The 25,229-nt window shown below is 43.4% G+C and overlaps 1 protein-coding gene across 3 annotated transcripts in view; it reads left to right on the forward strand.

Moving 5' to 3' along the window:
- DOCK5 (dedicator of cytokinesis 5) overlaps positions 1-25,229 on the forward strand; it is a 280,689-nt gene that overhangs the window by 108,259 nt on the left and 147,201 nt on the right. For all 3 annotated transcript variants that reach the window (XR_015170066.1, XM_086416473.1, XM_086416474.1), the window contains exons 4-5: positions 4,858-4,913; positions 8,164-8,260. Coding sequence is in view for 1 of the 3 variants with exons in the window: in XM_086416473.1 (XP_086272599.1) it covers positions 4,858-4,913; positions 8,164-8,260 (153 nt within the window). In the remaining 2 variants the exon portion in view is untranslated. The remainder of the gene's footprint in view (positions 1-4,857; positions 4,914-8,163; positions 8,261-25,229) is intronic.

Raw genomic sequence — 25,229 nt, forward strand, 5'->3', positions numbered from 1 at the left:
AATCCCTGGGTCAGGAAGATCCCCTGGAGGAGGGTCTGGCAACCCACTCCAGTATTCTTGCCTGGAGAATCTCATGAACAGTGGAGCCTGGTGGGTTACAGTCCGTGGGGTCACAAAAAGTTGGACATGACTGAGCATTGACATGAGTTATTTTTCAAAGCAGGATTAAAGTGAATAATTTTGAAGTTCTAAATTTCAAGAGCAGCAATACTTAAGTCACTTAATCACCAATCCTTTTTTTTTAAGTAATTTTAAAACATAAAAAGCCACTCTCGGATAAGATCATATGAACTTTTAAGACCAAACAGAATTTTATATTTTTAACTGATGCAGGTGAATTCTGTTGAAACAAGGTCCCAGACCACAGTTTTCCCTTTCTTTGTCTGCAGTCTGTAAGACTCTTTGGAGCATCTCTGAGGCATCTTATGATGTCGTAATACACCAGAATCCATCTGTTGTCTGCTTTGGAAAGTTGGAGTGCTTCACTAGGATTTAAATGACAAAGTCTCGTGTTTTTAAATTTTTTGTATTCATATTCTTAAAACCCGTTTAAGCTTCCAGTCTCACTCTTGAGAAGAATTATTTCAGTAAGAGCTTTTCTCAGTTCTTGATAATTAAACTTTGTACTTCAGCGAAATAATAAGACAAAGGCCATGCATTTACTTGTTGACTTATAAGTTGAAATATCTTTCTGGTAGATCTAAGCAAAACAGAGAATTCAGTCAGCTGTTATGAATTATGCTCAACTTTGACACCCCTTCATGAAGCAATCAGCCTAGTTGAAATGCTGTCCTAATGCTGCCTCCTTGTTTGTCAGTCTTTAGGGGAAGAGCTATTTGAAAAGCCTATTGTTTCAGTGGAAATTTCTGGTGTTATTTACAAGCAGACTTAATCGGTTAGAATGGTGATAAAACAAGCTAGTGGTTTTGCAAATGGAAGAAGCCAAGAGATTTGCAGAAACTGGTTATTGATCCTGGCAGGATTGGGGAAGTAAGGATAAGGGTAATATCTACAAAATCATTAGTTGTTCTTCTTCTTCTTCTTTTTTTTTTTTAAACTCGAGTGGATAGGTTGCCCTGAGAAAGCAAAAACAAAATGGAGAGAGGCTGGAAATCAGAAACATATTACCTAGGTTTATTCTGGCTTTCTGTGTGTCAGAATGGCATAGGAAAATGCCTACAGGGACTTCCCTGGTGGTCGAGTGGTTAAGACTTCTCCTCCCAATGCAGGGGACACAGGTTCCATCCCTGGTTAGGAAACTAAGGTCCCACATGCCGTGGGGCTTCTAAGCCCCTGTGCTGCAACAAAAGATCCTGAGTGCTGCAACCCAGACCAAATGCAGCTAAAATAAATCACTAAACAAATTTAAAAAAAAGTAAGCCTATAGTCTCAGATTTACAAGACCAATTAAATGGCTGCAAGTGGACAAATGCTACCATGGAACGATGATGCCTACAAGTAACAGTGGAAATGCAACAAAATAGATAACTCTTAATATGAAAATCATCATGTCTGCATGCACAGTACAAATTACCTGCTATGATTGCTGCCTGCGTTAGTGTTAGTCGCTCAGTCATATCTGACTCTTTGCGACCCCATGGACTGTAGCCCGCCAGGCTCCTCTGTCCATGGAATTCTCCAGGCAAGAATATTGGAGTGGGGTGCCATTCCTTTCCCCAGGGGATCTTCCCGACCCAGGGATCCAACCCAGGGCTCCATTACAAAATAAACCACTTACGTTACAAATGTTTCTGTTTTGGATTTCTCCCTGTTGTTCAGAGAGCAGTCATCAGGTTTTAGGTGTATGAAAGTTAATCAGTCCTTTATCTTCTTGATTTGAAAAATCTTCTGCAAGAATACTCCTTGGGACCAACAGTTTCACATCTCCTTTAAACCTGCAAATATGGCTCCTGATTAACTGCTACTTTGAATGGTTCATTGTTATTCAGTGCACCACATTTTTATGAGTTCTGGACAGCTTTATTGTTAAACAGTATACTTGACAGAAAATTAGTATTTTAATTCTTTTATTTATTTTAATGTAGACCATTCTTAAAGTCTTTATTGAATTTGTTACAATATTGCTTCTGTTTTATGTTTCAATTTTTTGGCCACAAGGCATGTGGCATCTTAGCTCCCCGACCAGGGATTGAACTCACACCCCCGCCTTGAAAGATGAAGTCTTAACAGCTGACCTCCAGGGAAGTCCCTTAACTCTTTTAAAATGTACAGTTGAGGGGTATTAAGTATAGTTATATTGTTGTGAAACCATCATCACCATCTCTAGAACTTTTTCATTATCCCAAACTGAAACTCTATAAGCATTTAATATAAGCTCCCCCTTCTTCCCTCCTCCCAGTCCTTGTAACCCCAGTTCTCTTCTGTCTCTATGAATCTGACTACTCTCAGACCTTCATACAAGTGAGGTCAGGCAGTATTTGTCCTTTTGTGTCTGGCTTATTTCACTCAGCATCCTGTCCTCAAGGTGAGCACTGGGCAGGCAGTCTGGTTCTCCACAAAGATAGGGATCAACAAAACATTTACATCAGTTCTTGCCTGGAGAATCCCAGGGACGGGGGAGCCTGGTGGGCTGCTGTCTATGGGGTCACACAGAGTTGGACACGACTGAAGTGACTTAGCAGCAGCAGCAGCAGCAGCAGCAGAAGGAAGACACACCCAAAGTTCCTTCGGCATCCTAAAGACTGACCTGGAGCTTCAGAAACCCATTAATCAAACCCCAAAGAAATTACACACACAGTGCATTTTTGTTAGTGTTTAACTCTGTGATCAGTTTTCCAAAATCAGTCTGAATCCTGTCCTTGTCATGAGAGAGATGGTGTTACCTTGTCTCTGTGTGTGTTCTGGGTCTTTATCAGTTATAACAAGATTGGGATTATGCTTTCTCACTCATGTACCCTATGCCTGCTCCTTTCTCACAGTGAGGAGGGGCAGGTATCTTTATATGTTTTTTTGGTTCTTCCTGCCTGGAGGGAAAGGATGGCCATTCTGCTTCTGCCTCAGGCAGTGGCAGGATCTACCTTGTCATCACCAATGCTGGGAGCAGCATAGTCTCAAATTTTCATGCTGTTTTCCTGTTTTATTGGCAGAGGATTAAAAGGGAGAAAGGAGAGAATTGCTCAGATAAACGTAGCACACGAAACTAGATGCACAACCAACCCTGGTGGAAATGCACTCGTTTTTCTGGCTCTGAACGAATAAGGATCACTGAGTACACGGGCGTCTCTGACCTGGGTCCCCAGGGCGTGGCCTGCCCCTCTCCCACCTTTGTGGTCAGCTACCCCTGACATGCCATGTCCACATGGCTGCAGTTTTAACAGGCTCAGGGCTACAAGCAAGTTGAGCCAATGGTGCTTGTTAAACAGCTTCTTCTATTAGGTTGGCCAAAAAGTTCACTTAGGTTTTTTCCGTAAGATGGCATAAAAACCCAAATGAACTTTCTGGTTAGTCCAGTACCTTTCCTTGTCTGGCCTGAAAAGTACGTAAAGTAGGGACCAGCTGTGCCTTTCTGAATGCCAGTGTTTCTGCTTATTGATGAGCACGTCATACAGTTGAACAGCAGGAGCTTTTGGTTTTAAGAAAACTCACATCCGTGGCTTACTTCCTGTGGGTGAGATCCAGTCTACAGTTTTGCAGATTGCTCCTGACCAGTTTCCAGGGTTTCTTTTAGGTCTTTTTAGGCATAGTTTTCCCACAGGCAGTGTCTTAATACCGACATCAAATTGCTTCTTAGGGATTTAGAATGGAGAGCAGTTTGAGACTGGAAAAGGCTAAAAATAACCAAGCCTAATTGATTCCATGCATTTTGTTTAAGTAAAGTGCTGAGAGGAATGGGCCTAGAAAATCACCATAATTTTCTGGACCACTAAGTACATAGCCCTCCATCTACTAATTACTTGAAACCCTTTAAGAGAAGCACCTCCTGTTGTGTAGAATCTGGAGGCATTTCAGGATCTATAAATGCTCTGAGCTGACCCTGGGCATGTTTGCCTGTTTATTTACAAAGTGTTTATCTTAAGCTCTCTGAACCCCAGGATTCAGTTATATGTTTTCAGTGTTTCAGCCCTGCTTTCGTTCAGGTGGCCAGCCTATGTAATTGACAGCCTACGACCTTGACTGCAAACTGTAGGTGTTGCCCTGGTGCCCTTGCCCCTCCCCTCCTTGACTTGCCATTGTTTGTGCTCTTTATTGTGAGCTGAGGGGTTTTTGATATTTTTCTTAATTGGAGGATAATTGTTTTACAATGTTGTATTATTTTCTGCTGTATAACAAGAGTCAGCTATATGTGTGCGTATATCCCTTCCCTCTTGAACTTCCCTCCCACCCTGCTCCCCATCCTACCCTTCTAGGCCCTCACAGAGAACCAAGCTGAGTTCCCTGTGCTTTACAGTAGTTCCCACTAGATATCACATGAGAGTGTATGTGTCTGAATGCTCCTCTGCCAGTCCACCCCCCACCATGTTGCTCCATCTGCGTCCCCACAAATAGGTTCATCTGTACCATTTTCCTAGATTCCACGTATATGCATTAATATGTGTGCTTGTTTTTCTGACTAACTTCACTCTGTTTGACAGACACTAGGTCCACCCACATCACTGCAAATGACCCAAACTTTTCCTTTTTATGGCTAAGTAATATTCCACTGTACATGGTATACCACATCTTCTTTATCCATTCATCTGTTGATGGACATCTAGGTTGCTTCCATGTCCTGGCTATATTGTAAATAGTGCTTCTGTGAACATTGGAGTATGTGTGTCTCTTTGAATTATGTTTTCCTCAGAGTAATATTGGACTGGGATTTTTATGGCCGCATAACCCAAGTTCTTCTCTCCACAGGGTATTTTCCCTGAAACGTACATCCATTTGAAAGAGGCCACTGTGGAAGACCGCGGGTAAGTTCTAACATAGGAAAATGCCTAACAGGTGAGGTAAAGGTATAATATCATTATAGGTTTTATGAAATTGAAAGGTATCATTTTGTGCATTATTTGTCTCAGGTCATCAGTTCCATTTGTTGGATGAAAGGGAAATGGGATTTTTTTCCTGATATCATTCCTTCTGCCTTCTCTTTGGATATTTTTTCCTCCCTTGCATCCTTCCCTGGGACAGTGGAGGCAGATAATGAATGAACATAGAGGGCCTGTATCTTCTTCTTGTACCAACTGCTCACTATGCCTGTGTGCATCTGTGCACGCATGCACGCACACACATATGAACGTTTGGTACTCTTTAGCCATTAGACCTGAGAACCTTCTCTTTGGGAACCTTGGGGGATGACAGGTGACCAAGCTACAACCTGTGCTATTTATCTCTGTACCTTGGACAAGTCAGCGCACCTGGGGCTTTCCCCCTGCAAATCAGAGAAAACAAATCTGGCCCCACATTGGCCCTGAACTTTTTTGTTTATTTTTTCCTTTCTTGGCTGTACCGCATGGCATATGATATGGGATCTCAGTTCTCCAAACAGGGATCAAACCAGCAACCCCTGGTTTGAGTGGAAGCCCAGAGTCTTAACCACTGGACCACCAGGGAAGTCCCTGGTTGTGAACTTGATGTAAAATTGTATGAACTAACTAGTATGTGTGATTGTGCTCTGCAGAGAAAATTCACTTCATTGATGGTGAGTCAGTGGGCAGGAGCATCAGGAGGGAATAAAGAAAGCTTGGAGCAGGAATTCCAGGGCTGTTAGAAAGGAGTGGGTCACAGAGGCATACTAGCTCACAGCCACAGAGAACATTTTCAGCCCTAAATTCCACACCATCATTTTATAGATGAGAGATGGAAATGTGCCCAAATTCACACACAATCAGGACTCAAAACCACGTGTCCTGCCGCTACTGGAGAACTTCCCCCTGCCTTTTTTTTTTTTTAATTAAAAAAAAAAAGAAAGAAAAGCAGAAGCAAGTTTTATTTATTTTAATTTTGGTTACACTCTGGGACATGTAGAATCTTAGTTCCCTGATCAGGGATCGAACCCACACCCCTTGCTTTAAATGACAGATTCTTAACCACTGGACCACAAGGAAGTCTCTGGAAAATCTTTCTGATGGTCTGTTCCTGGGCAGCCTCCAGGATCACTAGCCATGGCCACATTGGAGGAAAGGCAAAGTTTGGGGCATGTTCCCAATAACTAGGGTTGCCAGGTAAAATGCAGAATGTCAAATTTGAAATTCAGGTAAAAAGTAATTTTTATTTACATTCATATCCCATGTGTTTCCTGAGACATACTTAGAGTTAAAAATTAATCCATCTGAAATCCAAACCTAATGGGGCATCTTGTATTCTTATTGATGTCTGGAAATTCCACCAGTAATCCCCATTTGTTAGATTGCTTTCACTCTTTCCTTTTGCTAATCATAAAAATACCAGACAGGATTTACGTGCATGAATGTCACGTCTGCCTTGTATTAAAAGTCCACTGTGAGTAAGTGAAGATTTGGGTATATGTACGTTTTCTGTGCAGGTAGCCAGCAGATGAGAAGCAAACCAAGCACTGTTGCAAAAGAGAGCCCCACTTCTATCCCACAGCAGGCCCTGTGTGAGGTTACAAGCCCCAGGACCTTATGCCATGAACACCCCTCCACTTGCCCACCTTCACTAATAAAATGGCAACTTGGCAGAACCAGCGAAAGGATTCAGTTTAGGCTTCCATCCCTGGGAATTGCTGAAGCTAGCCTAACGTGGTATAGTAAGTCCCCTACATATGAACAAGTTGCATTCCAGGAGCGTGCTCATAAGTCCAACAGAGTTAGCCTATGTACCCAACTAACACCATCAGCTATATAGTACTGTACTGTCACAGATTTATAGTACTTTTCACACAAATAATACATAAAAAGCAAACAAAAAACATTTTAAATCTCACAATACGGTACCTTGGAAAGTACAGTAGTCCAGTACAATAGCTGGCATACAGCTGCTGGCATTGAGTGAACAGGTAAGAAGAGTTACTGACTGGAGAAGGGAGAGGAGGAGGGAGAAGGTAGAGATGAAAGATCAGCAGCAGCAGGAGACAGAGAGCAAACTGTGATTTCAGTCACACCTGATGTTGACGGCACAGGTTCTGGTTCCTTTCTGGAACCAGATGCACATTAGCATCTTTGAACGTTCGCAACATGAAGGTTTGTATGTAGGGGACTTACTGTACTTGAGGTTCCTGCTGCTGCTGCATCGCTTCAGTTGTGTCCGACTCTGTGCAACCCCATAGACAGCAGCCCACCAGGCCCCGATGTCCCTGGGATACTCCAGGCAAGAACACTGGAGTGGGTTGCCATTTCCTTCTCCAGTGCATGAAAGTGAAGTTGCTCAGTCGTGTCCGACTGTTCGTGACCCCATGGACTGCAGCCTACCAGGCTCCTCCGTCCATGGGATTTTCCAGGCAAGAGTACTGGAGTGGGGTGCCATTAGAAAGATTCAAAATGGGGAAATAGAGGGATTTCCCTGGCAGTCCCATGCATATTCATTGGAAGGAGTGAGGCTGACGCTCCAATACTTTGGCCACCTGATGGAAAGAGTTGACCTATTGGAAAAGACCCTGATGCTGGGAAAGATCGAGAGCAGAAGGAAAAGGGGACAACAGAGGACGAGATGGTTGGATGGCATCATTGACTCAATGCACATGAGTTTGAGCAAACTCTGGGAGATAGTGAAGCACAGGGAAGCCCGGTGTGCTGCAGTCCAGGGGGTCACAAAGAGTCAAACATGAATGAGTGACTGAACAGCAACAACCAGCAGTTAGGATTCGTCACTTTCACTGCTAGGACCCAGGTTCAGTCCCTGGTCCAGGAGCTCAGATCCCCCAAGCTATGGAGCGTAGCCAAAAAACAACAACAACAACAAAAAATACCAGAAAACAAAGCAAAACGAAAAAAAAAAAAATGAGAAAGTAGAGGCTGGACTCCATATCCATTCCACTGTAGACACAATTCATTTTGAGAATCATCGTGTGTTAAGCTCTTTCTCTTTTCTTGAATGCTAGATGTGATAAAAATTGCCAGAGCTCCCCTAAATGGACAAGTTTTGCTTGGTTTCAAGACCAGCCAAACCCATGTCCATCTTTGAGTTCTAAGGATCATGACGTCCATCAGGAAAATCACTGATGATCCCCCCGGAGTAAAGGGAGCCTGTATCTGTTCTTTTTAGGCAGAACGAGACCGTGATTCCTGGGGAGCTCCCCCTGGTGCAAGAGCTTACCTCCACACTGCGGGAATGGGCTGTCATCTGGCGCAAGCTGTACGTGGTGAGTTATCCCCAGGCTTGGAGCTGGTGGCACTGTTCTTGGGCCCTCAGCCCATCTGTTCTGCTACAAGAGGTCAGCCATTCCTTAGCTCTGTATGTGGAGTGAGTGCATCTTACATGGACAGTACAATGGCTGATAACCTGCAGACTTCCATTTTCCTGGAGGAGGGCGGCTGAGGATACAGGTGGTGGAGGAAGTGCCCATAAGACATTAGGCTAGTATTTTTCCAGTTGACATGCTGATTGTAATGTTATGAGGATGACAACTGCAAATCCATCATCCTTTCTAAGTGCTTGGAACTATTCATCGTCACAGCAATCCTAGTCCTATAAAGTAGATGTAAGTATCGCCAGTTGATCATTGGAGGACTTCTTGGTGGCTCAGACAGTAAAGAATCTGCCCACAGTGCAGGAGACCCGGGTTCAATCCCTGGGTCAGGAAGATCCCCTGGAGATGAGAGTGTCTCCAATATTCTTGCCTGGAGAATTACATGGACAGAGGAGCCTGGTGGGCTACCGTCCATGCAGTCCCCTAGAGTTGGACATGACTGAGCAACTAAAAATATCAGTGGAGAAATTGGAGGACATGCTCTTAGCCTTTCCATCTAACCCAGTGAATAAGCATTTGGCACTTGTCAGTGCTCAGCCATGTTGAGGGCTCCCATGAGGGTGGCTTTCCCTATTGTGTCCAGTGTGCCTTAGCGATGCTTAAATGTGGGTCATGGTAAACCATGCTCTAAAGAGTCTTCTTTTTGAGGCCAACTCGTAGTACTGTTGATCACAATAATGGCTTGACGTCAGGATGCTAACAGGCCAGGTCAGTGGGAAATGACACAGAAACCAGCACATTCACTCGCTCATAAACCATCCTCCCAAGTTGGGTGTGTGGGTTTGTAATCAAGACAAGGTAAGTCTACATATTCGGTGCTCCCATTTCATTTAGTTTATGTTTTCCAGTTTCTCCCTCTTTTTCTTTGTTGTAGTTGCTCTTTCTCAAGCCTTTATCAAGCATAGTAGAGAAGCTTTTGCATACATATATAGTATGGATAATATATATATTTTAGAAAATTACGAATTTTTGCCTAGCTAAAAAAGTTTGACATTTTTGCTGTATTTAAAGACAAGTAAATTTAGCACTTAATATTTATCAGGCTGGGGACATCCCTGGGGGTCCAGTGGCTAAGACTTCACACACTCAATGCAGGGGGCCTGGGTTCAATCCCTGGTCAGGGAACTAGGTCCCACAAGCTGCAACTAACAGTTTGAATGCCATAACTAAAGATTCCACATGCAAGTCAGTATATTAGAAAAAATATTTATCAGGCTAGCACCTGGGGCAGCCATCTTGCAGGAGACCAAGAACTCTGAGTCTCGTGGCAGCAAGGGTGCACCCGTGTCCACTTGAGGATGCTCTTGCTCAACACTGAAATGCGCAGACACTGTTTCCTAAAGTTTCCTCTTTCCTGTAGGCTTCATGGGTAAGCGTCACTAAGTTTTGCCTTCTGTAGGCATCTTCCACACTTCCGTGGCTAAGAATTCTCAGCAGTGTATACTCCCGTATGTGTGAATGACATCAGTGAGGTAATGAACTCGGCTCAGTGCCTGAGAGGCAGTCTCGCTCTCTTTTTTTTTTTATGTAGCTGTGCTCATCTTGGTTTTTGTTCAGTCATGTGTGTATTCTGCATTTTAACTCAAAAGCCAGTCTTACTAAGTTATTGAGAGCACCTCACTCTAGACCCTCAGTACTAAAAGCAGGAATCAAACTCAGCCTAACTTCTAAGAGTTAGTGTGAGATATTTCATCTCCCAGGGCTGTGGTTGTATAGGATGGACATGCAGTAGAAATCACCAGCCCCTTCTATGGAAAAGCACCTGATTTTTCTCTGCCAGCACATCCTTCAAGGCCCCATTTAAGTCATTTTTTTTCTTCACAATGTGTCTTCTAAACCCATCAATCCATAATGTTTCCTCCTGGACCGGGAGCACTTACTGCCAAGTCGATCTGGCCCCTGGGGCACGCTGCCTTGTAATGCAAGTGATCTTTTGATCTCTTTATGTTTCACCCAGGAGAGAGCTGACCTATAAGTCCTTAAATCACAAGCTAGGAGAGGAGAGAGATGCTGTTTTAAGCCCTTTGATCCCCATCGATCATCTTGTCTTTCTATTGAAAACACTCTCTCGTTCCAGTTAATTGATTGGTTAGTGGAGGATGTAACGAGGTTGATGGATGAGTTAGTTCTTTAACCGATTCTTTCTGGAAATTGGTGAGTGGTGATACGGGTTAGCTAGTAAGTACTGGGAAATGAGATTTTTATAGCTGTAATGTACAAACATGGGATGAACTAGACATTTCTGCTTGCTGAAAGACGACTCTCATGCTTGAGTTCATTGTCTGTGTCTAGTCCATGTCCACAGGTAATTGTGCTGAGTCTGCTATTGACCAGAAATGAGAAGTAAGTGAGGCAGAGAGGAAGATACATGGTTCATGTATTTGGGCTTCCAGATCTCTTAAGCTCTGGTTGAGGAACTTCCTGTGTGGAAATTCCACTATTTAATAGCAGAATTGGGGTTCTAAGTTAAAAAAAAATCCACCCCCTTCTTGGAGATCAGCACGTTTCCCATCTTAATTTGACTCTCATAAGATAATTATTTTATTATTTGTGAATATTTTTTGATGACTTATAGCTGCAGTTGCTTGACTAAAAGGCACTCAGTTTGGGAATCTTCATCAGTTGATAAGGCTGAGAATTTGTTCCTGCTTTTGGTAACAAGGCTCACCCATTCAGAGATGATCCATTTCAAATGGAAATCTTGGCTTTCTCCATTCCCACCCCCCCCCCCACCCCGTCCCTTCCTAAAGCATTGACAGTTCACTTCAGGCAGAATTTCTGAAATGCTTTCTCAAGAATTTGGGAGCTTGGGATGGACATGTACACACTGCTCTTTTAAAAATGGATAACCAACACCTACTGTGTAGCACAGGGAACTCTGCTCCATGTTACGTGGCAGCCTGGATGGGAGGGGAGTTTGGGGGAGAATGGATACATGTGTATGTGTGGCTGAGTCCCTTTACTGTCCATCTAAAACTATTACAACATTGTTAATTGTCTATATCCTAATATAAAATAAAAAATTTTTTAAATCTTTTATGTCAAAGTAGCAAGCCTCAAATAGCAAGCCTTCACTGGGAAAAAAGGGAAAGGAACCCAAATTTATAGCTTTCAGTCCACTCCCCCCACACACTCTGAGACATGCAAGTGTGCTCACATCCACATGTGCACGTTCATGACATACACACCCCTACACTTTTATCCGTGTGTGTTTTCTGATTCTGTGTCAGTTCCTTCAGTCTGTGTAAAGATAAATACAGATTTTACTAAAACACATCAGCACTTCTATCTTGCATGCATTTTCTCCCACTGATTATGAAACTAGGCATTCTCTCTGGTGTCTTTAAGAACATCTTAGAACCTCTGCATTTCTCTGTGACACATGTCTTAGTTCTCTTCTTTTCAGCCTCAGTTCATGAGAAAATTAGGAGGTAGATATAGTGTCTTAAGTGAGAGGAAAATGCAGTCTGTTAACCAGATTAAGGCCAGCCATGTAATTATTCTAGAAAGGAAAGATGTTTGTATAATTCTGGTTTCTTCTTAGCATTCAAACTGTAAGCTTGTGAAATTACCATAAATACGTTTTAGTGTGGGAGGATGGCCGTGCTAGGGAAAGGGGAACCCATTCATTCAGACTAGAAAGAAGTGGTAATTCCCACTCTTTCCCTCTTTTCTCTTTGTTGTATTAATATTATTTATTGATTTTTCTTTTAATTATCTTCCTTGTGTGCTTTGGCGAAGAAGAAAGCTGTAGGGGACAGATGGGGATTAGAAATTAGAAGGCCTGCTTTCTCATCCTGGCTCTTCTGTGACTGACCCTGGTTTTAGAGCTTCAAGTCTCCATGTGTCTGCTGAATTAGGGGCCCTCTGTAAAAATGATGTAGAATGGGCCTTGCTGACTCCTTAGAGTCATAAGGGCATAAAAAGAGGGTGGCTGTGAAATATTGTGCAGACAAACCATCAAGGACCCTGCAAAGGTGAGCATGACCGTTTTTGTAAAGATTTTTTTTTTTTTTTTTTTACTGTGGACCATTTTTAAAGCTTTTATTGAATTTGTCACAATATTGTTTCTGTGTTTTATGTTTTGATTTTTGGCTGCCAGTCATGTGGGATCTTAGCTCCTTGACCAGGGAGCGAACCCACACCCCCTGCATTGGAAGGCCCAGTGTTAACCTCTGGACCATGAGGGAAGTTCCAGACATGAGCGTATTGACGTTTTAGCTGGAAGTAGCTGCCGTCCTGGTTGTCCTCCTGTGGGACAACCTGGCTTGGCATTCCTTTGACCTGACTTGGAGACCCTGAAGCTCCCTTCTGCGCCACACCTCCCCGCCCAAATGAAGGCCACTTCCTTTGGCTTGTGTTGTCCTCTTAGGTGGTGTGGTCTTGCGCTCTCAGTAACCAGGCTATGTGTCTCTCCCCATAGAATTGTGAGCCTCCTTAGCTTAGGTTCCAGTCCCGAGGCAGAGATCTTTCCAGAAAGGAAAGGGGGAGCATGCCAGTGTATCATGCAAATTTACCGCAGTTTCTGGTGTGCTTTGCCTGCACTGCTGATCCTCAGCGGGATCCCGTGTGCTGGGTGTGTTTTCAGAGCTTGAACAGGGAAGGAGGGAGCATGGTGAAGGAGGAAGTGGTTGCCTGGTAAAATGGCAACACTGGGGCAGACAGAGAGCCATTTCTTAAATCCTGACTTGCTGGGAATTCCCTGGTGGTCCAGTGGGTAGGACTCCACACTTTCACTGTTGCAAGCCTGGGTTCAATCCCTGGTCAGAGAACTATGATCCCATAAGCTGCATGACGTGGCCAGGAAAAAAAAAAGTTCTGACTTGCTCCCTTTGTTGTTTGGTTGCCAAGTCATGTCTGACTCTTAATGCAGCTCCATGGACTGTAGCCCCCCAGGCTCTTCTGTCCATGGGATTTCCCAGCAAGAATACTGGAGCGGGTTGCCGTTTCCTGCTCCCTTACTTGGTATATATACTTTTACTGTATTCAGAAAAAATAACAAAGCTGATAATACAAACGAAAAGAATGGATTCTGAGAGCAGAGATTTTGATTCCTGGTGTTCCACTGGTGGATTTTACAAAGCAGGGCAAATCCTTGGACCTCCTGAGTTTTCTTTTCTTCAGCCTCAGCGGTAATTATATATTCCACATGCATTGCAGATTGGCTGTAGAATTCAATAGGGAAAATCTGTGTCGAACTCCTGGGACAGTGCCTGCATCTTGTGGGCCGGATGTCACGGCCCCTGACTGACTCTCCCTTTAGAACACTGCTTCATGAAAGAGTTGATTCGTGATGAAAGGATCCACGTGGAATTTTGCCCTGAAGTAGTATAATAAGGGTGTGTCACCTACCCCATGGGTTCCCTTCCAGCCACAGGGTTACTCAGCTACATTAGGTGAATAGTATTTCATCTTTGATTTTCTGTGGCCTCTCAGAATCTTTCAGGTTTTCTCTAGCCAAGGAAAGTAGATGCAGTGAGCTGAACTTCGGTTTCTTTTCCTTCTTCCGTGCTCCGTATGAACTCGCCCAGATGGAAGGGTGGACTCCTATGCGTTGAAAAACTTTTACGTGACAGGTGGATATAATATCTTAAGTTTACTTTTCTAGCAACAACCCAGTTACACTTTCTGAATACGCACAAATCTCTATCCCACCGTCCAAATGTCCTGTTTTCTCAACTTAAAATCAGGTCTTGAAAACTGGCAAGTTAGATTGTATTTTTTAACAAGTTTTATTTATTTAATTTTTGGCCACACTCTGCAGCATGTGGGATCCTAATTCCCTGATTAGGGATTAAACTGGAGCCCCCCATTCTCCCTGCACTAGAACGCAAAGTCCCAAACACTAGACAGCCAAGGAATTCTCTAGAGTATATTTGTGTGGTTGTCGGGGTCAAACTTTTTTTCAGACAGACTGTCCCAGGAATTGTGAGATGTTTCGTCGTCATAAACACATCCTGTCTCACCTCACCCTAAGATTAAGTACTGTTTCCCACCTTCCAGTTGGAGAAATGGTTTGGTGAGGTTTGGTCAGGCAAATTGTTTTGTTCATACAAGTTGAGACTGAACTTGATCTGATTCTCTTATGGGAAAGAGATCACAAAAGAGCCTGGCGGTGGAAGGTGGTTAATACGTCTTATTGAATCAAGTGAACTTAATTGCTAAAATGTACTCTGTTGATACGGACTTTCCTGGTGGCTTAGTGGTAAGGAATCTGCCTGCCAATGCAAGAGACATGGGTTCAATCTCTGGTCCAGGAAGATTCCCAGGAAATGGAAATGACAACCCACTCCAATATTCTTGCTTAGGAAATCCCATGAACAGAGGAGCCTGGCAGGCTACTGGGGCCACAGAGAGTTGGATACAGCTTAGCAACTAAACAACAGCTTCATTAATGAGACTTCTCTGGTCTAGTGGTTAAGGCTCTGAATTCCACTGCTGGGAACAGGGGTTCATCCCTGGTCATGTAATTAAGATCCTGCATGTCGCATGGCACAGCCAATAAATATATAAAAATAAAAATTTAATAAAATGTTCTTTGTTAAAAGTATCGGTCTCCTTTCATTGAAAATTTGCCAGCCAAATAGAACCTAGGGCCAGCACTCGCTGGATCATCAAAAAAGCAAGAGAGTTCCAGAAGAACATCTACTTTTGCTTTATTGACTACGCCAAAGCCTTTGACTCCATGGATCACAACAAACTATGGAAAATTCTGAAAGAGATGGGAATACCAGACCACCTTATCTGCCTCCTGAGAAATCTGTATGCAGGTCAAGAAGCAACAGTTAGAACGGGACATGGAACAACAGACTGGTTCCAAATTGGGAAAGGAGTACGTCAAGGCTGTATATTGTCACCCTGCTTATTTAACTTATATGCACAGTACATCATGAGAAATGCTGGACTGGATGAAGAATAAACTAGAATCAAGATTGCTGGGAGAAATATCAATAACCTCAGATATGCAGATGACACCACCTTTATGGCAGAAAGCGAAGAACTAAAGAGTCTCTTGATGAAAGTGAAAGAGGAGAGTGAAAAAGTTAGCTTAAAGCATTTAGAAAACTAAGATCATAGCATCTGGTTCCATTACTTCATGGCCAATAGATGAGGAAGCAGTGTCAGACTTTATTTTTTTGTGCTCCAAAATCACTGTAGATGGTGACTGCAGCCATGAAATTAAGAGAGGCTTACTCTTTGGAAGAAGAGTTATGACCAACCTAGACAGCATATTCAGAGAAGGCAATGGCACCCCACTCCAGTACTCTTGCCTGGAAAATCCCATGGGCAAAGGAGCCTGGTAGGGTGCAGTCCATGGGGTCACTAAGAGTCAGACACAACTGAGCGACTTCACTTGCACTTTTCACTTTTCATGCATTGGAGAAGGAAATGGCAACCCACTCCAGTGTTCTTGCCTGGAGAATCCCAGGGGCGGGGGAGCCTGGTGGGCTGCCATCTATGGGGTCGCACAGAGTCGGACATGACTGACGCGACTTAGCAGCAGCAGCAGCAGACAGCATATTAAAAAGCAGAGACATTACTTTGCCAACAAAGGTCTGTCTAGTCAAAGCTATGCTTTTTCCAGTAGTCATGTATGGATGTGAGAGTTGGACTATAAAGAAAGCTAAGCACCAAAGAATTGATGCTTTTGAACTGTAGTGTTGGAGAAGACTCTTGTGAGTCCCTTGGACTGCAAGGAGATCCAACCAGTCCGTCCTAAAGGAAATCAGTGCTGAATATTCTTTGGAAGGACTGATGCTGAAGCTGAAACTCCAGTACTTTGGCCAAAAGAACTGACTCCTTGGAAAAGACCCTGATGCTGGGAAAGATTGAAGGCGGGAGGAGAAGGGGACAACAGAGGATGAGATGGTTGGATGGCATCACCGACTCGATGGGCATGAGTTTGAGCAAGCTCCAGGAGTTGGTGATGGACAGGGAAGCCTAGCGTTCTGCAGCCCATGGTGTCACAAACAATCGGACACGACTGAACAACTGAACTGAACTGAACCAGACCCACTCCCACAATATGCATTTTAAGATATCAGGATTAGTCAGAAGGTTTTCAGGAAGGAGAAACTGTTCTCAAGCAGAATACATTGTTGTTATATAGTCCCTAATACAGAGTTTAAACTGAGTTGTTTGTTTTCTAATCATCAGTTCTGGGTTTATAGAAAAAAAGGAATGTAGAGAGAAAAAAAAAGGGGGGGTTTATCTTTTCCTCCTCCTTGAGAACCCCAGACCCCTTTCTCCTCGGAGATCCTGGACTTCTTATCAGTCTGCCTAGGAATTGACTCTCTGTCCCCCCTTTTCTTTTAGTAAAATTATGATGCCAAGGGAAATGGGCATCGTTTTCATTCCATAACTGCTTCTTGGTTCCTAAATTGTTGAGGCAACATATTTTCCTAACCCTCATATTGAGGGTCTCTGATCCAGGGGCCCCAAGTAATAGTTGGAGGAGGTTGTGGCACTGGTAAGAGCCTGGACAATCATTTGTAATTTAAAAGCTTTCAAACGGTTAGAAACAAATCCAGTTATACAGTTAGAGATGCAGGGAGCAAACAGTAGAAAGAGAACAATTATAATTATTACAATTGAGATAGTTTTCCACTGTGGGGAGCTAGTTAATGTTTCGCAAAGTGACGTGACTGAGGCTTCAGGAGAATCCATAAACCTGAATCATCTTATTCATGTGTTCAGTAAAGTGAGTAACATTAGTACTCATATCTGTTATATATGTACAGCATTGGATATGAATAATGGCACAAGTTCCTCGTGCAGCTGTTAGAAAATCTAAGGCCAATCAGTTTTGTAAAACCACCTTTTTAATTTGTATTTGTTCAGCATTAAGGGCTGAAAGTTAGTCAGAGCATCAACTTGTAGTATAACATCTGATCTGTAGTTCCCAGAGAGAGAACGAATATTGTAGCCGGATGATCGTACCAGTGAAATACAGATATTGCCCAAGGAGTTTTAAAGTGTGGCAGATTAATAGGTTTCTCTGGAAGCTCTGAAAATAAGAAGCTATGAATAAAAGTTAGACCTAGGGTGCATCTTCCTATCCAGCCAAGGGGAAGCCACACCCATAGGTTAGAGCCACATAGCCAACAGGTCCCGTTTGGAGCAAACCAGCGTGACTGAGGGATCCAGTCCCAATCAGTTCCTGGCCAGGCAAGAGGAGGACCTAAACTGGGTTTGGAAAACCCAGGAATGATTGCATTGTGTATTTCTTGAGGCAAAAGTCCCAGTTGTTTCCAATCATTATAATTAAGTTGGCTGACTTCTGGGGATGGCTCTATTTGTTCCCAGCACATGGGAGTATTAGATAGTATGAGCCCCTTTTTAGGAGTTAGCCGTATGACCTCATCCCATATTTGATAAATATCAGGTAGAAACCCACCATATCTAGACCCATTTACTTTCTTATGTGCAGGAAAATAGTCATTAAACCAAGTTAAAACATAATCAAAATAAAAGTTACATTATGTCCATAGTTGCATCAGTCTGTCTTAGGATTGTTAGATGTCATCAGATCAAGAAGAGCGGTCATATATGATTGTTGTTGGTGAAGATATTCTCCGAGTTGAAGAAAGTCCTTTCCTTGAAGTGGAGAAACTCACCTTGGGAAGTCTTCAATTGATGAGGAAGGGAGTGCTCCACAGACCCAGCAATTAGACTGATTGTGGAATGCAGCATAGGAATGAGTCCAGGACAAGAAGGCATTGTTTTGAGGTTCAAACGGCAGACATCAGGACTTCAGGAGTCAGCAGAAGCAAGCCCACCTAGATTCTCAGGCCCATCTCAGTTCCTGGCTCAACAGCGGCCTGTTTGAATCAAAGGCTGGGTCAGGTGTTAACCTCCTGGTAATGTCTTTTGAAAAGCTGAAAGCTGAGTCACATAGTTAATTTTAAGGCTTCAGGATCTATGACAATATCTGTGCAGGGAAACAGTCTGTCATGGAGACAGTCCCTTCTTCTTAGGAGCAGTTTGAGCCCTCATTAAAGCTATGGGTAAAACTTTAAACCGTCCTGTGTTTCCTGAGTTAGCTTACGCAGATGTCTCTTAATAATGCCATTAGCTTTTTTCTACCTTTCCTGAAGATTGGGGTCTCCGGTAACAGTGTAAGTGACATTCTATTCCTAGAGCTTTTGACACCCCTTGAGTTACAGCAGCTTTAAAGCTGGAGCATTGTTGCTCTGAACTTTAGAGTTTAAGATCCCACTTACATCATGAGAAGTCAGTACAGTAAAATTTCGCCCATTAATTAACTTATAAGCTTTAGGCATTAGCAAAACAATAGCAACAATTACCCTTAAGCAATGAGGCCATAGCCTTTATTTTCAGTAACAAAGTAACGAAACTCTGAGCCTGTGGGCAAGCTCAAAGTTGGAGCCTACAAGAGAGCAATTTGAAGAGCCTTAAAGCCTTTTGAGTAACTAGAGACCAAACCAGTTTGTTGGTTTGGGCCTGCTGAGTCTCAGTTATAAGTTTATATAAAGGCCAAGCAAATTCCCCATAATGTGGAATCCAAATGTGGCAGTAGCCTGTAATGCCAAGAATCCTTTCAGTTGTCTTGAAGTCATAGTAGAGGATTATCTAATATAGGTTTAACTCTAGAAAACATCCTTCAAATCAATGATTGAAAAATATTTGGCTTGTCCAGACAGCCCCATTACAGTCGTGGATCAGGAGGAAAGCAGACCAGTGGCTTTAGTGAGCAGAAAGTTGCCCTAGTGTCCAAAAGAAAATCGACTGATTGGCCCTCACAGTTATAATACCTGGGGTTCCTCAAGTGTCACTAGGATGGGAGCTTGTGTGGGGACTCCTGGGCACCTTCAGTCCCGATTCTCTTGAGAGTCTGAACCCTGGGGCCTACACTTACGAGGGCAGCCTCTTCTCCGGTATGGTCCTTTGCAGACAGGACATGGAGCCAGGGGCGGCTTAGAGGCCTGAGGGCAATCTCCCTCGAGGTACCCTCTTTCCACAGTAATAACAAGTCCGGCCCTTTTCACATGGGTCCCTCTGGGCATTTTTCTCAGGCCGTTTCAGAGCAGGTCAAACAGCCTTTGTTGGGGCTTCAGTCTTTTGCCTGATTCTTTTTTGCCTCTTATTTTCTTCCTTGTATTCTCTACCATAATACACCGTCTGAGCCAGCTGTAACAGTTTTCCTAAGGATTGATTTGGTCCAACGCCTGGTTTTGTAACTTAGACCAGATACCTGGAGCTGACTGAGTGAGAAGTCTGTCTTTTAAGATCATTCCTCCTCTGCACTTTCAAGATTGACATCAGTAAACTTGTGGAGAGCCTCCTGTAGTCTGTACTAGGAGTTTATCAGGAATTTCCTTCTCTCCCTGTTCTGTGTCAGCCAACTGAGCATAGTTTAAAGTCTTAGCATGTACTTACTTAAGTCCTATAAGAGTACATCTGGCAAAGTGGCTATGTTATGGAAACTGTTTGGCTCCCAGTAGGAAGGAGGGCTATTTCATGTTCCCTCTTTCCCCTTGTCTCATGTTCAAGCCATTCATCTCCAAAAGTAGTAGCCTCCCCCAAAACTCGAGCTCTCAAGTCAGGAGTCAGCATCTGTCCCAAGACATACATTACATCTCTCTAAGTAATGTCATAAAGTAAAGTTAGTCCCATAAAGGCTTCTATATACTGTGCAGTTCAGTTCAATTGTTCAGTAGTGTCTGACTCTGTGACACCATGGACTGCAGCGCGCCAGGCCTCCCTGTCCATCACCAACTCCCGGAGTTTATTCAAACTCATGTCCATTGAGTCATTGATACCATCCAACCATCTCATCCTCTGTCATCCCCTTCTCCTGCCTTCAGTATTTCCAAGCATCAGGGTCTTTTCAAATGAGTCAGCTCTTTGCATCAGGTGGCCAAAGTATTAGAGTCTCAGCTTCAACATCAGTCCTTCCAATGAATATTCAGGACTGATCTCCTTTAGGATGGACTGGTTGGATCTCCTTGCAGTCCAAGGGACTCTCAAGAGTCTTCTCCAACACCATAGTTCAAAAGCATCAATTCTTTGGTGCTCAGCCTTCTTTATAGTACAACTCTCATATCGATACATGACTACTGGAAAAACCATAGCCTTGACTAGATGGACCTTTCTTGGCAAAGTAATGTCTCTGCTCTATAATATGCTGTCTATGTTGGTCATAACTTTTCTCCCAAGGAATAAGCGTCTTTTAATTTCATGGCTGCAGTCACCATCTACAGTGATTTTGGAGCCCAAAAAAATAGTCTGCCACTGTTTCCACTGTTATTCCATCTATTTACCATGAAGTGATGGGACCGGATGCCATGATCTTGTTTTCTGAATGTTGAGTTTTAAGCCAACTTTTTCACTCTCCTCTTTCACTTTCATCAAGAGGCTCTTTAGTTATATACTTTTCTGAATTCTCTAAATAGTCTCGACCGCAATTGGTACTGTTTGAATTTCTACTGAGACTGAGGCAACCCCTACTGGAAGGGTGCCCTGATTCTCAGCCTATTCAGTTGGGAGCCCCAGATACAGGGGCAAAGTAAGAGAACAGGAGGCAGCTGAAGGTTTCACATCCAAATCTGCACCCTTATGACATAAGTCTGCATGTCTCTCAGAGAGGTAAAGAAGAACATGTCACTTCTTCTCATTTCTTTTCTATGGAACTGGTCTAGTTGTAAAATGGTATCGTAATTGAGAGACCCTTTTAACAGGCCAGTGCTCCCCATCTTCCAAAGGATACCATGGCCATTCAGTATCAAAGAAGAAGATCAGGCATGTCTTTTTAAATTCTGGGGATCCAACTTGTTCCAACATTTTTTTTTTTAATACATTTTAAAGGAGTGGTTTTGGAACTGTTAGCTCCCATCTATAAGAGAGAAAAAAGAAGCATCTACAGCTGTGGCTTCTTTGTAACAGAAGAGTCCTTTCCTGCTCTAGATGGGGGTGTAGACAGACTGTCCACCGAAGCTTTCCATCTCTGGTCGGACTTAATCTGTCCCTTACCAACACAGACATCTTACTCGTCCCTCCCTGTTTTACCACCATGCAACAGGGTAGACCTGATGGCATCCCAGACCAACTTAGTTTCATACCATCAAAACCTTTGATTTGCCCTTTTCTCTGATGCCACCTGGGGTGGAGCAGAGTAGCTTTCCCAGAATGTTTGCCAAGCTATGCCTACTGGGGAGGGATCCATCTGATGTGTGCCGGTGCCCATTCCTGAGTGCAGTCCTGGCCTCAGTAGAAGTGGTGAGTCATTGCCACATCAGTATAGCAAAAGAGGTGGTGGAGGGTTGGCTAGTGAGGAAAAAGTGATTTTTGTCTTCGAGCTACTAGGACCAATCCTTCCAGTTCATTTCCATAGTTTTCACAAAAGAATATCTAAGGAGTTGAGACAAAAGCCACCAGAGAGCCTCCTCTGGTCCACTAAGAGCTAGCACTACCAAAGGAAGAAGTCCACTGTATTTCCAATCTGAACAAATCCTGCAGTTCCCAGTCTGTGTCCTCAAAAACCTCACGGTCACCAGCAGTGCTTCTATCCATATAGATAGGAGGCACAACCATGACAAAGACTCACTTTCAGGTCATTGGCCCCTGAGGCAGGCAGCCAAGCTAGAGTCATCCCTGGAGCTAGAGTTCCACCTCTCACATAGGGGCTCCTAGGAACTTTGTAGCAAGGCTTGCGTAGTCTAACAAGGCTAAGCGCTTCCATATATGGGGTTTCTAAGGAAAAGTACACAGTAACAGCATGGGTCACAAGTCCCTTGAAAGTCTATGATCCAACAGATTGTTAGTAGTTCTAATTCCCCACGCGATTATGAAGTGGACAAAGAGACCAGAAAAAGCTGGCCGAGAAAGGAAAGTTCAGTCCACATGCTTCGCACATTTCTGACTGCTCCCCTCGAAGGGATGTTGGGTATCTCTTGGCATTGATAGGTTGGTTAAAACCCCGATAAGGCTCCCCGTTTTGGGCTGCCTTCAGTCATTATGAGGCATTGGGAAACAGAAGAGCAGGGCTTAATGCTCACTTCACGCAGGGCATGTCATTCGTTCACACAAACACACAGTAGAGTTAGTAAGTTCAGTTCAATTCAGTCGCTCAGTCCTGTCCGACTCTTTGCGACCCCATGAATCGCAGCACACCAGGCCTCCTTGTCCATCACCAACTCCCAGAGTTCACTCACACTCATGTCCATCGAGTCAGTGATGCCATCCAGCCATCTCATCCTCTGTCATCCCCTTCTCCTCCTGCCCCCAGTCCCTCCCAGCATCAGAGTCTTTTCCAATGAGTCAACTCTTCGCATGAGGTGGCCAAAGTACTGGAGTTTCAGCTTTAGCATCATTCCTTCCAAAGAAATCCCAGGGCTGATCTCCTTCAGAATGGGCTGGTTGGATCTCCTTGCAGTCCAAGGGACTCTCAAGAGTCTTCTCCAACACCACAGTTCAAAAGCATCAGTTCTTCAGCGCTCAGCCTTCTTCACAGTCCAACTCTCACATCCATACATGACCACTGGAAAAACCATAACCTTGACTAGACGGACCTTTGTTGGCAAAGTAATGTCTCTGCTTTTGAATATGCCTTCTAGGTTGGTCATAACTTTTCTTCCAAGGAGTAAGTGTCTTTTAATTTCATGGCTGCAGTCACCATCTGCAGTGATTTTGGAGCCACAAAAAATAAAGTCTGACACTGTTCCACTGTTTCCCTATCTATTTCCCATGAAGTGATGGGACCAGATGCCATGATGTTCGTTTTCTGAATTTTGAGCTTTAAGCCAACTTTTTCACTCTCCACTTTCACTTTCATCAAGAGGCTTTTGAGTTCCTCTTCACTTTCTGCCATAGGGTGGTGTCATCCACATATCTGAGGTTATTGATATTTCTCCTGGCAATCTTGATTCCAGCTTGTGTTTCTTCCGGTCCACCGTTTCTCATGATGTACTCTGCATATAAGGTAAATAAGTAGGGTAACAATATACAGCCTTGACGGACTCTTTTTCCTATTTGGAACTCTTTTTCCTATTTCCGATTTCCTGTTGTTCCATGTCCAGTTCTAACTGTTGCTTCCTGACCGGCATACAGATTTCTCAAGAGGCAGATCAGGTGGTCTGGTATTCCCATCTCCTTCAGCATTTTCCACAGTTGATTGTGATCCACACAGTCAAAGGCTTTGGCATAGTCAATAAAGCAGAAATAGATGTTTTTCTGGAACTCTCTTGGCTTTTTCCATGATCCAGCGGATGTTGGCAATTTGATCTCTGGTTCCTCTGCTTTTCTACAACCAGCTTGAATATCTGGAAGTTCATGGTTCACGTCTTGCTGAAGCCTGGCTTGGAGAATTTTGAGCATTACTTTACTAGCGTCTGAGATGAGTGCAATTGTGCGGTAGTTTGAGCATTCTTTGGCATTGCCTTTCTTTGGGATTAGAATGAAAACTGACCTTTTCCAGTCCTGTGGCCACTGCTGAGTTTTCCAAATTTGCTGGCATATTGAGTGCAGCACTTTCACAGCATCATCTTTCAGGATTTGAAAATAGCTCATCTAGAATTCCATCACCTCCACTAGCTTTGTTCATAGTGATGCTTCCTAAGGCCCACTTGACTTCACATTCCAGAATGTCTGGCTTTAGGTGAGTGATCACACCATCGTGATTATCTGGGTCATGAAGCTCTTTTTTGTACAGTTCTTCTGTGTATTCTTGCCACCTCTTCTTGATATCTTCTGTTTCTGTTAGGTCCATACCTGTTAGGTCTGTCCTTTATCGAGCCCATCTTTGCATGAAATGTCCCTTGGTATCTCTAATTTTCTTGAAGAGATCTCTAGTCTTTCCCATTCTGTTTTTTTCCTCTATTTCTTTGCATTGATCGCTGAGGAAGGCTTTCTTATCTCTCCTTGCTATTCTTTGGAACTCTGCATTCAGATGCTTATATCTTTACTTTTCTCCTTTGCTTTTTGCTTCTCCTCTTTTCACAGCTATTTGTAAGGTCTCCTCAGACAGCCATTTTGCTTTTTTGCATTTGTTTTCCATGGGGATGGTCCTGATCCCTGTCTCCTGTACAATGTCACGAACCTCCATCCATAGTTCATCAGGTACTCTATCAGATCTAGTCCCTTAAATCTATTTCTCACTTCCGCTATATAATCATAAGGGATTTGATTTAGGTCCTACCTGAATGGTCTAGAGGTTTTCCCCACTGTCTTCAATTTAAGTCTGAATTTGGCAATAAGGAGTTCGTGATCTGACCCACAGTCAGTTCCCCGTCTTGTTTTTGCTGACTCTACAGAGTTTAAACTGAGTTGTTTATTGTGTGATCATCAATTCTGGGTTTAAAGAAAAAAACATTTTATGTGACTAAGGAATATAGAGGGGAAAAAAAGCCTTTGTCCTTTCCTCCTCCTTGAAAATTCCAGACCCCTATCTCCTCCTTGAGAACCAACCCCAAACCCTTTCTCCTCCTTGGAACCCTGGACTTCTTATCAGTCTGCCTAGGAATTGACTCTCTCAGTACTTAAGCTGGCTTCATGGTTGAAACTGACATCTGATCACTTAGTCCCAAAGGACAGAAAATTGCTATAGAAATCTTTGTCCTGGTGTCAGAGTTCTTTCTCTGTGGGTCACAAGCCCTGTTTCAGTGTGTGGCTCTCATGAGAGGCAAGAGGAGGTGGGATGACGGTCAGAACAGGGTAGGGGGGGTGCTTTGAGTATTTTTCCAGTTTTGTTTTCCTCTGACTTTGGTACCTGGCTTTTAGAATTTCTTGCACTGCTTCCAGAGACAAAAACTGTCTTTTACTGGAATCTTTTATTGAAAAACTGAGCTTTCGCTAGCCAGGCTGTCTCTTTGTCTGACACAGAGAGAAAGCACTAGACTGAGTG

The sequence above is a fragment of the Bos grunniens genome, chromosome 8 (assembly GCF_055505025.1).
Source record: "Bos grunniens cultivar Pamir isolate PY7600 chromosome 8, Bosgru_T2T1.0, whole genome shotgun sequence".
Classification (NCBI taxonomy): Eukaryota; Metazoa; Chordata; class Mammalia; order Artiodactyla; family Bovidae; genus Bos; species Bos grunniens.